Source organism: Uloborus diversus, unplaced genomic scaffold (genome assembly GCF_026930045.1).
Source record: "Uloborus diversus isolate 005 unplaced genomic scaffold, Udiv.v.3.1 scaffold_241, whole genome shotgun sequence".
NCBI lineage: Eukaryota > Metazoa > Arthropoda > Arachnida > Araneae > Uloboridae > Uloborus > Uloborus diversus.
Genome location: NW_026558397.1, coordinates 68,941 through 83,946, shown reverse-complemented (window position 1 = coordinate 83,946; position 15,006 = coordinate 68,941). Strand labels below are relative to the sequence as shown.

Sequence of the window (15,006 nt, the reverse complement as noted above, 5' to 3'; positions counted from 1 at the left end):
TTCAATAATGTACTGATTAAATAGATAATCCTTAAAGTAGTCTTGACATTGGTGCCAAAACTCAGATGGATTTCAGCCGAGAAAGAAATGTTACTAGGTACGGTACTTTCTGATAATTTGGTTAGGAAAACCTAAAGCACTGATCCGGTCACATGGTTCAAATACGACGACAGAACACACGTTTTGCGTGAACCTTCCAGTACTTTACTTTAAAATATATCACGGGACCTAAAATCGTTGTTTTTATGAGAGAGAAATGAAGGTTTCACTCTCTCTCTCTACGTTTTATCTGTTCTCAGTTGACGTATCACAGTAGGAAATTTCATTACAAAAAGCAGAACTGGCTTTCTTATTACCCTTTGGCAACGGGTTAAATATTTATTTGAGTTCTCGCTCAACAATAGGTTAAAATAAATATTTGCCACTTGGGAGATATAACCATCCAATGTTTAAATTAATTAATTAATTAACAAAAACGTTTCCGATTCGATCCATCGCGCTTCGAAACCATGCTTGCCACAACTTAATGACACACAAAAAATTTGATCCAAATCGGTGCAGCCGTTTAAAAGCCTTGTGGTGACAAACGTACGCACGGAAGATTTTTATATCTTACGATTTCTTAAAACATTAAAGTTAAAGCTAATTTCAGTGTAGTTTCTAATTTATACGAGCATTAAATAAAAGTTATTAATTTAAAAAAATAGCAGAAATTACATTTTTGCGCCTTCATACATCTTTATTCTTCGGCAATTCAACTTGATTCGCAACGTTAGGGGATTTTCGTTTTGAGAAAGTAATCGAGAGAAAAGTAAAAAATCAATCAACTTAACTTGAATGATTTTCACTTAAGCTAAAAAGACTAGGAATGATGATCGACAGGCAATAGGGATAACTTGAAACTGATTTTACTGTAGTACTGCTTGCAACTAAGATATTTGAAATAAGCTTGAGGGAATTTAAGAACTCCAGAACGAAACAAAGACCTATCTACACACCCCTCAACCCCAGATTCCTTATGAGTTTCGTAGCACAACCTTTAGTGAACATAATTTTCTCCCTTAACCTTTATTTTTCACTAGTGGTACCCACACGGCTTTGCCCGTAATAGAAAAATTAAAAGGTCTTTTGGTTCCCCTGTATATTTACAAATAATGTATGGTGAATTTTCTCGCCAGTTGGCTTGTACCCATGTTACTGTTCCACGTTATGATAATTTCGTATCTCGCCAATTGACTTGTGCCCGTGTTAGGGTTCCACGTTATGATAATTTCGTAATTTACTCGTCCATCTTATGATAGTTTTGTTCTTAAAACTTGAATAGAAAAAGAACCACATCGAATTTTCAAAAAATCGCTTCGAGGTGCACACCCCCATGCTACAAACTAACTTTGTGCCAAATTTCCTGAAAATCGGCCGAACGGTCTAGGCGCTATGCGCGTCACAGACATCCTACAGACATCCTCCGGACAGAGAGACTTTCAGCTTTATTATTAGTAAAGATGAGATAAACAGTCTAAAGTGGAAAAAAAATCTACTAGTGTCTCGAAAAAAAAAATCGATATATAAAGAGTTTTTCGACATATAGAAACAATTTTTCTATGTAATGGACATGGAAATTTGCTGGGATTTCGATATATAGAAAATTTCGATATGTGGAAGTTCGATATATGGAGGTTGGACTGTAATAAAAATTTTATGCAGGCAGAACTGATGTTGCTGTGGTCCACGAATACGGGGCAACCATCTAGTGTTATCAGAGGGAATTTCGTGTGCCAGTTTGTATTTACTAGACAGTGGTGGAAGGTTATGAGCAGACACCACGTGGTCAGCTGGTGTTCCATGCTCATTTCAATCTAATAAGGATTTATATGAAATACACCGCCAGCTCAGTCATTCCAGCCGAGGACTGCAGTTTCGTGCTTATTAGCACTCATCAGCCCGGCATAGGAAAGTGACTGAGCTGGAGGTGGAAAACCTCATATGAAAGCCAAGAGTGCGAAACAAACTGGTTGCTAATGTAGAATTAGCACATTTCTGCTTTAGCCCTGGCTAACGGGAGGTAATTTACTGAATATACCATGCCTTGCCTTCAATCTTCGAGTTGCACCGAACCATTGCTTCGGTCTCTCGTCTGGTCAGCGCTAACTCTACATTACTGTCTGACCATCGATTACATGGAAAGGCTAATATCCGGTTTATAGACGGAAATGGACATATCTATTAGTTTATAGGGATGTTAGTTGGTTTGTTGCAGATATGCACTTTTGCATCTCTATTATTTAGCCTTAGGTTTGTAAAAATGAAAACTTGCTCATACCAACATTTTTTAAATCTAAAGTATATTCGATCTATATTCTCACTGCAAAAGTTAATTGATTTATTTATTCACAACAAAGTTTTGAGCTTACCATTTTGATTTTACATTTCCTGACGAAATGAAAACATTTTCTTTTCTTTCTGTTGTTTCCATAGAAGCTCTGACTCCACTCTTTTCAACTTGGAAAATGCAATAAATGAATTAGGCACTAGTGGCATTATAAAACGCGTGCATCAAAATCCCATTGTTATTTTCCCTTCTCCCCTGCCGGATTCATTCAGATGGGATCGTCTTTACTTGGCACATTGTCAAATTACATACAATCCGTGGTCAAACAGTAGCTACTAGTTTGTTTGGCACTCTTGGCTTCCTTAAGAGGTTTTCCACCTCCAGCTCAGTTAGTCCAATGCCGGGCTGATGAGTGCTAATAAGCACGAAACTGTAGTCCTCGGCGGGAAATGACTGAGCTGGCGGTGTATTTCATGTACTTCTGCCTTAGCCCTGGCTATAGGGCGGTAACTTGCTGATAATAAGGATGCTAAAAACAAAGAAATGTTGCACATTTTGAAGAGAAAAAGAGAATTTTGTCCATTATTCTTCCTTTCCTCATCCTATCTGTTACTGGGTATGGTCAAATTCCTCGGTGTGTGTAGCAATAGCAAGCACGCGTAACTCAAAAAACGTCCCATTGCTCCACCCCCCTTGGAGAAATTCACGCCAATAATAAATGGGCACAAGTTTACATAGGGGTACATATGTGTACCAAATTTCGTTCGATTTCATGCGGTAGTTTTTGCTGTAGAGCGGCCACAAAAAACTGGTCCCACACAGACGTGACACACACACACACACAGACAGACATTTTCCAAAAATAGTCGAAATGGACTCAGCACACCTCAAAACGTTCGAATCCGTCGAAATTCGAAAATTTGCACGAATCCAATACTTTCTTCTATATATTAGATATAGAAGAAAGTAAAAAAGTTCTTTCGAATGAGATTGGATGTTTAGAGGAGGTCTGACCTTTTTTTTCAAAATTGAACAAACCAAAATTGAATCAACTCATTCAGAGGATCCAGAAGCAGCCAAACGTTGGATGGGATGTAGTTGCATGAGACAAAAATAGTTTTAAAGTTTAACTACATTAAATCCGAAAATGGAGTTAATATGACAGCGATGTCTTAAGCATGTCTGTTACGGGTGCCGTTAGCCTACTTGTCGCTTTTCGTATAAAAGTTCCCGACTTTTTCCCTAATAAAAAAAAGTTTTCCCTCTCATGAAAAAAAATTAAAGTCTTAAGATTTGAAAATTCCTATATTTAATTATCTTTCTTATCCAATAGGATTTTTTTTCTTGTTTTTCACTATTTTTACTTTCTTCTATTGTATATCTAATATATAGAAGAAAGTATTGGATTCGTGCAAATTTTCGAATTTCGAATTGTGACGGATTTGAACGTTTTGAGGTGTGCTGAGTCCATTTCGACTATTTTTGGAAAATGTCTGTCTGTCTGTGTGTGTGTATGTGTGTGTGTATGTGTGTGTGTGTGTGTATGTGTGTGTGTGTATGTGTGTGTGTCACGTCTGTGTGTGGCCAGTTTTTTGTGGCTGCTCTACAGCAAAAACTACCGCATGAAATCGAACGAAATTTGGTATACATATGTGCCCCTATGTGAACTTGTGCCCATTGGTTTTTGGCGTGAATTCCTCCAAGGGGGGTGGAGCAATGGGACGTTTTTTGAGTTTTGCGTGACTGCTATTCCCAAGGAAGTAACTGGCGGAATCATACAAAATTTGGTCCATATGTTGTCCCTAACAGGTACAGATCCTGATTCAATTTTGGTGTCAATAGCTCAAACGGGGGTTGAGCTATAGAACGTTTTTTGCCGTCAATTGTGACTGCTGTATCTCAATAAATAATGAACATAATCAAACAAAAATTTATCGACAAGTAGCCCTTAGAGGGTATAAGAAATGATTCTATTTTGGTGTCAACAGCTGAAAAAGGGGTGGCTCAATCGAACGTTCTTTTTTTTCCATTGTGAGTGCCATATCTCAAGAAGTAATGCTACGTTCTGGATGAAATTTGGAATAAATATGAATCCATATGTAAACAGGCGTTGGTTTAATTTTGGCGCCAATCGCTCCATGGTGGGCTGATTTTTTTTTTATTTGTGTGAATAAAAATAGCTTTTTAATTGCAACAATAAGAAAGATAAATCGTAACAGACTGTCGTCTGCGTTCAGCTCGTGCTAATAATTGCATGGAAATGATCCGAAATATTATCTCAATGATTTAAAATTTTTAACTGTTGCCATCTTGTGTCTGTTAACAGATAAATGTTTGTAATTATTTTAAGCAAGGCTTTTAAAATAATTTTCAATTTTCATTCTTTGCTTTGCTTTTGAGATAAATCAGGAATTGGGATGGTCATCAAGTTTTTGCATGTGTCATTTTGTTTTCGTTGGGAATATTGCTTCCTCGTTAAGCATGGGGAGGGATCAGAATTATAAGAAGGATATAGAAGAAAGTTTCGTGATGGCCACAACATACTAGTTTATTTATAAGTTAAGTTTTAAAAAACCGTCAGACACCATGTTCTTCGTGCATTGGTGGTAATATAATATTTTCACTGATGCGATACATTTTTTATTCTTTTCAAAAAAAATTGCCAAAATAATTTCGCAAATGTTTTGACTTTTTGGTAGAGCGAAAGATGGAAAAAAATATCCTTATTATATGATCGTGTAACATTGAATGTCTTTAATTAATATTAAATTTTTGTTCGCTACACTTTACGGTACGTGCAATTTATGCACAAAATACGCTAACTTAGTCGCAGATAATTAACAAAAAGTGTTATTAAAGTGATCGCGGATAAAGATTCGGTATCTTTTTGTATAATCAGATGATTTATAGTTTGACTCTGACACTATTTTTTTTATTTAATTCAACTTTAACGCATATTTTATCACGTTATGAAAAATGTAATACTTTTGATAAAAATAACTATAACGGAATAAAGATAACTCAAAAATACACTAAAAAATTACGAAAATATCGAAAATGTATTGCTTTACTCTTTACAAGCTGTGTCCTACATATAGGACGAAGGTACAATCGACTACTGCGCATTTGGTTTTTCCTCAAGCATTTTGGTACGTGTGAAATAGATTAAAACAGTCTATACAAGTCCTAAATAATATTTTTTATGATCAGTTACGAATTTTTTTAGCAGTTTTTTTAGCTGATACGGACGTTGTTTCGAGTTTGAAGGGTTTACTAAAAAGTGATCAGTCTGCAGTTTCAAAACACTTTTCTTTTCGGTTAGAGTCCCTTTTTGATGATCAGGCCGTCGCTTTTCTGCAATATTTAGAGGTACATACAAAACCTATGTAAACAACAGTAACATTTTTACAGAATTCAAGAAGTTCCAAAGCCTGTTCTAAAGCAAATAACTTCTATATATGACGTAAAATGATATATCTCTACTTTTTGTTTTCCAACCTTCAATCGTTTGCTAATTTTTCGAAAGATCTTGTGTCTTCAAAATAAGTGATGACTGATGAGTGATCATCATTTCAACGGATAAGCTGCGATCTTGTAATTCATATCGAATTTCCAATCGGATGTTTATTTCCCATAATTTTCAAGGTTTTGGATGGTGTTAATTGACATTTTCCCACTCAATTTTCCCTTGCTGTCCCTATGGTAAGTAGTTGTGTTTTCTGAAATGTACAAAAATACCATAAGACAAAAAAAAAAAGTTTCCAGATCTTCAATTTCGCAAAATTAAAAGGGAAAACTCCCGAGTACATAACAACATCGCTTGAAACTGCGTTCGAAAATCTAAAATTATGTTTTTGGAGCTACAATTTAGAAAGATCGCCGGCCCTAATAATACCAAATATGGTCTTAGAATCGCGTTTTTTTAGACTTCAATTTCAGAAAATATTTGGGTAAGTTCCTCCAAACCGCTTTCCTTTATTATTACAAAAATTAGGTTTTTCAAACAGGAGTTACGAAAAATTTTAGTGGAATGCCCTCTAAACCTCTCCTCCCAATATCATAGAATATTGCTTAAGTTTTAAAGACTTTAGTTTTGAAAAAAATTCCAGGGATGAGCTCCACAATCCCTCTTTTTCGTAAGAATCTTCAAAGCTGTAAACAATTGCGTTTTTGGATATTAAATTTCGAAAAATTGGAGGGGAGAGGAAAAATTAATTTCTATCTATTTAAAAAAAAAAAAAAGATCGTTGAGAATCCCAGAGTTCTATCAATTATTGCAACGTCATTAAATATGGCCTATAATTGCGTTTTAAGGCTTCAACTTCTACAATTTTCCGCGGAGTCCTTTATACCTTTTCTCTCCATAACATCGCCATAGTACGTCTAAAAATGTCTACGATGAATGTATGTGAAATTCTGCAAAACTTATGAAATAAACATTTAACATCAGGAATCCGATCATTGTTTACTTAGATCGGGGCTGTTTCCGGGCCAAGGCAAACGGCTGACCCCATGCTCATTTTTCCATTTCTGAACCTGCGTGTGAGTTTAGAGGAAAAAAATTACTTAACCCCATGTCAATTTAAGTCTAATGGCAGGATGAAGGTTTTTGAGTTGTTACTTGCCAGTTTTGCCCTATGGCACGGACCAGAATCATCCTGGAAAATGACGTTTGGAACTGAAATAAAGTGATCCCGGACAGTAGGAAGCAATTTCTCCTCCAAAATGCCAATGTACACCAGAGCGTTTACTGTTCCTTGCACAAAGAGAAGTCCACCACCCACTCCTTGATCAGAAATACAATCATCTGGGATACGGGATGCTTGACTGGTGCGTTGAATGCAGTCGGGATGATATTCCTCTCCTTTGCGGCGCGGGTGATGCAATTTTTTTTACCAGCATTGTAGTGTGACTAACAAAAGCTGTTTCTATATCCGGAGCATTTTTCCTACTTCTCTTGGTAGAGTATGATATCTGCTACAGAAAAGCATGCCCAAAAGTTTTCAATTTTTCTGCTTGCAAACAAAAATCGTGGTAATACTCATTACTTTTCCGTCTACTGCTTTCACCATCATATTTTCTGCCTCAATCTCGAAGAGTGGTACGGGTTTTTTTTTGAGCAATCACGATTGCTTATTGCTTTCATTTGACTGTTTTTGGCGTGCTATCATTTTTCCCACCGGCGCGGCGCCACCCTCTGCCAGCACCACCCGGCCTCACGATGCTGCTCCTCTAGCGAAAACCGTCTCCAGGTTGCGTCCATATCCTACACACACACGCATACATACACGCACCTACACACACGCACACACAAACACATACACACACATACACAAACACATACACACACGCATGCATACAGACACCTACACATACACACAAATACACACAACTGCCCACACATTCATGCCTGCACACAGACACAAACACATATGCTTACACACACATACACATACCCCGCCCCCACGCACACAAACACTCATACACACAACTACCCACACACTCATGACTGCACATAGACACAAACACACATGCCTACACACATACACATACCCCCCACACACACACATACAAACACACTCGTGATTGCGAAAAACATAATTTGAATTCAAGATGACAATATTCAAATTACTTTTTCTTTTCTTTTTTTTTTTCTAACATTATATCTAATATCTTCTAAAGATTTTCATTAGCAAATGATCCAGAACCCGATGATAACTTCAGTACACGCTTAGCCCGTTTTGGTTTTGATGTGGTAGGGTAACAATACCAGCAACAGACATGCTCAAGACATTGCTATCAGGTTAACTCAATGTTCTGAGGACTTCGACTTTCAAAACTATTTTTCTCTCATACAACTACATTTCATCTAACGTTTGCTGCTTCTGGATCCTCTGACTTAATTAAATCTATTTATATACTAAGCATCTGCAGTATAACGCGTGTTAAGTCGAATATTTACTTACGTTTTTTGAAGAATGCAATTATTTCTCGATACAGGCTACGGAAAACATAATTTTGCAAATTCTATTCAGTACTCAAGCATGAAATTTGGCATGCCTGTCTTGTAAGTACTTGTGAGTGGAATAGACCACAGATTATGTAAATGACGAAATATTTTTTGATTTATAGATTTTTTACCGAAAAAAGGTAACAAATTTTTGAGAAATTTCTGGATAAAGTCACGTAATTTGTCATAAACCTTAAAATTCTTGAAATATTTCTTAACCTGCGGTCTGTTTCATGTGTAATATTTATACATGTGAAAAAATCTAAGCAAATTGTTTATAGCTAGTTAATTTTTATTAATACAGTGTTTCTCCTAAATGGTAACTTTCAGTCATTTTTGTCAAAAAAATCACCCATTTAAAAAAAATTATTGATATTATGATTTATTTTTAAGCAAAATGCATGTTTTAAGATCATTCTGCTTCTAAAAAAGCATTAATATTATTTCATAATAGTGTTTAAAAAAAAACTGCTCCGAACCTAGTCGGATACCTTAAACTTTTAAAACTATTTATCCCTCATGCAACTACACTTCATCTAACGTTTGCTGCTTCTGGATCCTCTGACTTAATTAAATCTATTTTTATTTACACAATTTCGAAAAAAGTTCCGACCCTCAGTAACAGACACCGACAATTCTGACGATACCCCAGGATGAGTCATGGACAGAATTCCCCTTTTCTCTTCAAAATGTGCAAAAGTTCTTTATTTTTAGGTCTAAAACCTTATTAGATTGAAATGAACATGAAACACCGGCAGACCTCGTGGTGACCTTCCACCACTGTCTTGTAAATACCAACTGGCTCATAAAATTCACTCTGATAACAATAGATGGTTGCATCGTATTCATGGGTAGCAACAACATCAGTTTACCCACCTAAAATTCCAATTATTTAAATGCAAACTTACGACTGTCATTATGAAAGTAATGAGCATTTACTGGCAAAATATATTTATTGATCGTAATTTGTACAAATGTTCAATATTCTTCAAAATTACATTCCTCCTGCATCAAAACACTTGCGGAGACGTGTTTGCGACGCCTGAAAGGCACCCTGAAACTCTTCCAAGGGAATGCCTCTCCGGAACGTTGTAACATGGTGTTGGATGTTTCCCAAGGTTCCCCAATGTTTTCCTTTCTTCTCTCTCTCTCTCTCTTGAGTCGCGGAAACAAAAAGAAGTCACATGAAACTAAGTAGGGACTGTAAGGTGGTGAGGGACATCCATAACGGGGTTCGTCGGCGACCTTCTCCTGGCTCTCTTTGAATGCCTTGTGCCACTTCCCAGACTGTGATCTTGAAATGCAATCGTCCTTGAAGGCTTCTTGCAGCATCTGGAATGTTTCAGTTGCATTTTTTCCAAACCTCACGCAAAACTTTATGGCGTATCCTTATTCAAGCGAACGCTCCATTGCGTTATGTTACAAAAGTTGAAAACATACTTCAAGCGGAGGCACTTATCTCCGCTCACACTGCTCGAAAGCAACTGACGGCTGGATGCATTGAAAGGGTATTTCCCGCACCACATTTCCCAGCCGGTTTTACCGTGCTGCCATCTATCGTCGCGTCACAATAACATTATGCTCATTACTTTCATAATGGACCCTGTATGTTACTGGTGCCGTTATCCTATTTTAAAGTAGTTTTTTCGTCAAGGTTCATCAAAAACAGCGTAACGATCCCCTTTCCAGAACAAGTTTCAGCATTGAACAATCTAATTATTATCTGCTCGCGAATACAAACTGCAGACATATGATCAGGATTGCAGATACCTATGAGCAGAGATTCCCATTTCAATAATCCATACACTCAACAAGGTCCTGGCAACGGATGTTTCACTGTATTTCTATTCTTTTTGTAACGGGTTTTTACTGCATATGTTATTAAGGACTCTAAATCTTGGGATCTGGAGGCAACAGTCCACAGAATCCATGGATGACAACCAAACCTGGGCTGACAATCAGTGATATCTTCTTCGATGACATCATTTTTATTTGTTTTTCAGGTTCCCGCCAATGATGGCATCAAGGGGGATAGATGCAGGAGAAGGCGGTGAAAAAACTGGTGGTGATCGACCCTTTCCCATACCTACACACTCGAGAGTCCGCCGTTTCGATGGTGGTTATGGAGGCTATGGTCCTGCTGGAGCTGGCGGTTATGCGTGTAACGGGGGTGCTTTTGGCGGTGGATGTGGTGGAGGTTACGCGTGCCGCGGCCGCGCCTGCACCGGGCGGGGGCGGGAAGGGCCCCCTTGGGTGTGGGGCTGAGCGCGGTTTTTCACGAAGAGACATTGGAACTTCTCTATGGGGAAAAGGTAAGGCAAAAGCTGTGAAGGTATTTTCCCGTTATTGGTACATCACGGCGCATTTTTACATTCTACAAAACAACAATTTCAACGAGCTGACGTGTGCATCACATGACTTCCTTTTACACCAATTTAATGTTATTTCCCTATTATTGCAATTTTAACGTGATTCTCTCTCTAACTCTCTAAATATCACCAACAATGGCCGCATTAAAACCAGACTTAAAAATAAAAAATAATAAAAAAATCGCCAAATTTGTCACCAAGTTGGCGACAAAACTTGGCGACAAAAAGAAATTTGTCCGCCAAATTATAACACCACTTGAGTTTGCCTCGAAATTAACAATGAATTCCCCCCAAAAAGGTGCAAAAGACCCCTTTAGAAGCACCCGATTGCAACCAAAAAAAAAAAAAAACAGGTGCACAACTAGACCCCTATAAGAGTCTACGTACCAAATTTCAACTTTCTAGGACATACCGTTCTTGAGTTATCCGACATACATACACACACACATACGTACATACAGACGTCACGAGAAAACGCGTTGTAATTAACTAGGAAAACTTCGAAATGGATATTTCGGGCGTCTATACGTTCTTAGGTACATATGTACGTGTGGTCGAGTCAAACAAAAACTCAACATTCATTTGGGGGTGAGCAAAATGGAAATGAAGGCCGATTTTTGAGTGAATTTTTTTTTCGCGAATACAATACTTCCTTTTTTGTAAAAGGAAGCAAAAATGACGAAAAAATACTCAAATTTGAACATATCACGAGTCAAAATGGCTCCGATTAAGTGGAATTCAAATTTGAAACATTCAAATACCCAAATCAACGCGCGTCATTTTTGAGGTATTTGTGCTCATTTTTGTAAATGTAATAGTTTTAAAACTGAGTACTATGTACTCATTTTTGAGTATGAAATAATTCAGCACACTATTTGAAAACACGGGTACTCATATTTGAAACAAAAGGTTTCAAGAAATTTTGAAAGCGTGAATATATGTACTAGATTTTGAAAACTTTGCGAACTTTATTTATTGTCACTTTGTTCGTCAAAGTTACATCGAAAGTACTTATTTGGCAATGTCATACTTTGTTTGGTATTTTTAATGATTTCAAAAAAAATTTAAAAAATGGCTTTGAAACAAGAATAAAAATTCCATTTAATTAAAAAATGCCCCTCCTAGTATTAAATTAAGTCATGAAAAATTGTCCCAATCATTTTGGTTGACATCTGATGGGAAAAAGTTTTACAATGGCTATGTGCCTACTGCTTATGAACGAACTGTCATTTTGTATTTTTGTTCCTGTATCCTCATATCGAGGAACCCGCGTGTTTCAGCAATGAAACTCGTGCCACGGCACGATCATTTGATAATATATTTTGGTGATGTTTCATATGCTGACTTATTGTGACAAGGCTGAACTCGATCCGGAAACTTAACAGTATTACTGGTAAGACTGTCATTTCAGGGGAATGAAGAAACGAAAGAATGGTGAACAATGAACGCTACCTACTGTCTGACCATCGATTACATGGAAAGGTTAATATCCGGTTTATGGGCGGAAATGGACGCATCTATTGGTTTGCAGGGGTGGTAGCTAGTTCGTCTCAGATGTGCGCTTTTGCCTATTTAGACGCAGTGTTGTATAAATGACAATTCGTTCACCGAATCAATTTTTGAATCTAAACTATACATCGATTTATATTCTTACTACAAAAATTGATAGCTACATTTTTAACAACATAATTTTGCACTTACCATTTTGATTCTACTTTTCCTGAAGGAATGAAAACATTGTATTTTATTTTTGTTGTTTCCATAGAAACTGTTTGTTTCTACTCTTTTTCAACTCAGAGAATGAAATAAATTAATTAGGCACTAGTGACATAATAAAACGCGTAAATCAAAATCCCATCGTTATTTTCCCTTCTCCCTGCTACATTCATTCAGATGGAATCGTCTTTACTTGGCCAGTTGCCGAATTACATACAATCCGTGGCCAAACAGTACCGGAGTTTAGGGTTCATACACTGGAATTAGGGTTATCCTTTCAACTATCAACATATCACCAAACAGGCAATTGCTTCGTTCAAATGTAGAAGCAAATTTTCACCCGTCGTACCTTGACCGGTGATTTTCTACTATCAAAAAAAAAAGTAATGAAATCCAAGATTTTTTCAGGAATAATCCTCCAAAACTTGGGCGAAATAGGAATGCAGGAGAAATAAATCGAAAAGGGGTGCTTTTCGATTTACACCTACATCAGACTTTGACAAGAGTTACTTGCTGATGACAAATGCCAATTAATGATTATTTTCATAAATGTAAATTTCATTAATTAGAAATGTTTTATGTAGTCAATAATTAATTTTCTGATTTTAATATAGTATTTATTTCCTGCTTTACATATATTTTTAAGGGTGTTTTTTCAATTTTTCATTAAAATTGATTTTTTTTTCAAATGTGTGTTTTTTAATTAATCCGGTGGCAGAAAATCAATATTTACCTACAAAACATCATTTGGCACCTTTTTCATGCTATGCCCCCCACCCCCCCAAAAAAACAATAATATTTTTTTTTCACCAGAGGATGGTGATCCACCCTAATATATACCCCCATCTCTATTACATAACGCGAAATTTTCACTTACGCTAAGGACTTGGGAACGCAACTCTCGCGTTAGTCAAGGTCTCACAGAAGTTGCTAAGTTAGTTTTTTAAAAAACATTTTATGCATTTATAACAACAATAATATCTTTTTCAAATTTCACGCTTTTAAAATTCATTGATGCAGACCGAAAAAGCAATCTTATATAATTAAAAACTGAGTGTCGTATAAACCTATATATGCAACTATGCGGGTCCAAGTTACTTCTCTCGATCGACAGTGAACTGACCATCGAACTTGGTATCGATGGATTCGTCATCTTCCCGTCCTTATGTTTGGCTATTTAACATAATCCTCCTATAAAAATTAGCGGAGATATCAATTAAAAACTATATATATATTATTTATGACACTTTCCTTTTTGGTTCTTTTTTCGCAATCTATTGTCTTGCGCTGAAATAGTAATTCCTTGTGACTGAAAAATAATAATAATAATAATAATAATAATAATTAATTAATTTGAATTTTGACATCTTGAATTCAAATTATGTTTTTCGCAATTGTGCGTGTGTGTGTGTATGTAGGCCTGTGTGTTTGTGTCTGTGTGCAGGCATGAGTGTGTGAGCAACCTGGAGACTGTTTTCGCTAGAGGAGCAGCATCTTGAGGATCGGTCGACGGTGATGCTGCAGTGGGAGGCGAGGGGGACATAAAATCAGCGTAACACCAAGGACAGTCAAGCAGAGATGGGCAGATTCGTATTCGTAAATCCGAATCAGAATTTGATTCACAGCACCTTAACGTGTCAATCCGAATACGAATACAATCGTATTCACAAGTGTGAATTCGAATACATTCGTATTCACAAGTGCGAATCCGAATACGGAATTCGGATTCATACCTATGAATCCGAATCCGAATCTATTCGGCTTCAGATTTATGAATCCAAATCATACCTGATTCACATCTATGAATACGAATCCATTTGGATTCACACTTGGATTCACTGAAAAATTCAATTTGAAAGGCCAATATAAATAAATAAATGTTTGTTTGTACTTCGCTACAGTTGGAGTTTTGGGTGTTAGCGAGTTTTAGGATGTATATTTATTGGCGTCAAACTAAGTAATTGGCCCGAAAATTAACTTCCTATTATTTGGAGCCCCAGGTCGAATACGACTGAACCCAGATTTTAGAAGTGCATAAAAAGTTAAAAATCATGATTTTATGGTCATAAACACTAAAAATTCAGCTAATTTTTTGCACAGTCAAGTGCCCAAACTTAGGACAGTTTTGAACTTTTACTTTTAATAGCATATTAATCATACGTTTTCCATTCGAACGAAGTATTCTATTTTCAGGATATGTCTTACTACGTCCCTTCAAGACAAGGTATAAGTGTGTAGATTTGTCCCTTTAAAAATAAAACAAAAAAAAATGTTCATTGTCCCAAGTTAGGGACTTTCCCCCTAACTTGGGACGCTTTTTATTTTGATCTTTCTTTCATGTATTCACCAAAAGATAATAGTTTGGGAGACCGACTGTCATTTCAAAGAAGTTTATTTTACAACCCAATAAGGAAAAAAATATCATTAGTTAGAAATAATATGATCTTGTAAACTTTTAACGATGATCAGAATGTACACTTGCCTTTGAAAACATTGAAGGTCTAACCTGCCTTCTTAATTCTTTTGAATTTAATATTTCTGCTTTCCCCTCTTGGAAACATAAAAGCAATTGATAAACCCAA

General features: G+C 36.5%; 1 protein-coding gene across 1 annotated transcript in view; it reads left to right on the top strand.

Annotated features, from left to right (window-relative positions):
* Positions 1-10,604, top strand: part of LOC129233198 (collagen alpha-1(I) chain-like) — a 77,593-nt gene extending 66,989 nt beyond the window's left edge. Inside the window, exon 6 of the mRNA XM_054867260.1 lies at positions 10,343-10,604. Within this exon, the coding sequence (XP_054723235.1) occupies positions 10,343-10,604 (262 nt within the window). The remainder of the gene's footprint in view (positions 1-10,342) is intronic.
* Positions 10,605-15,006: the final 4,402 nt, after the last annotated feature.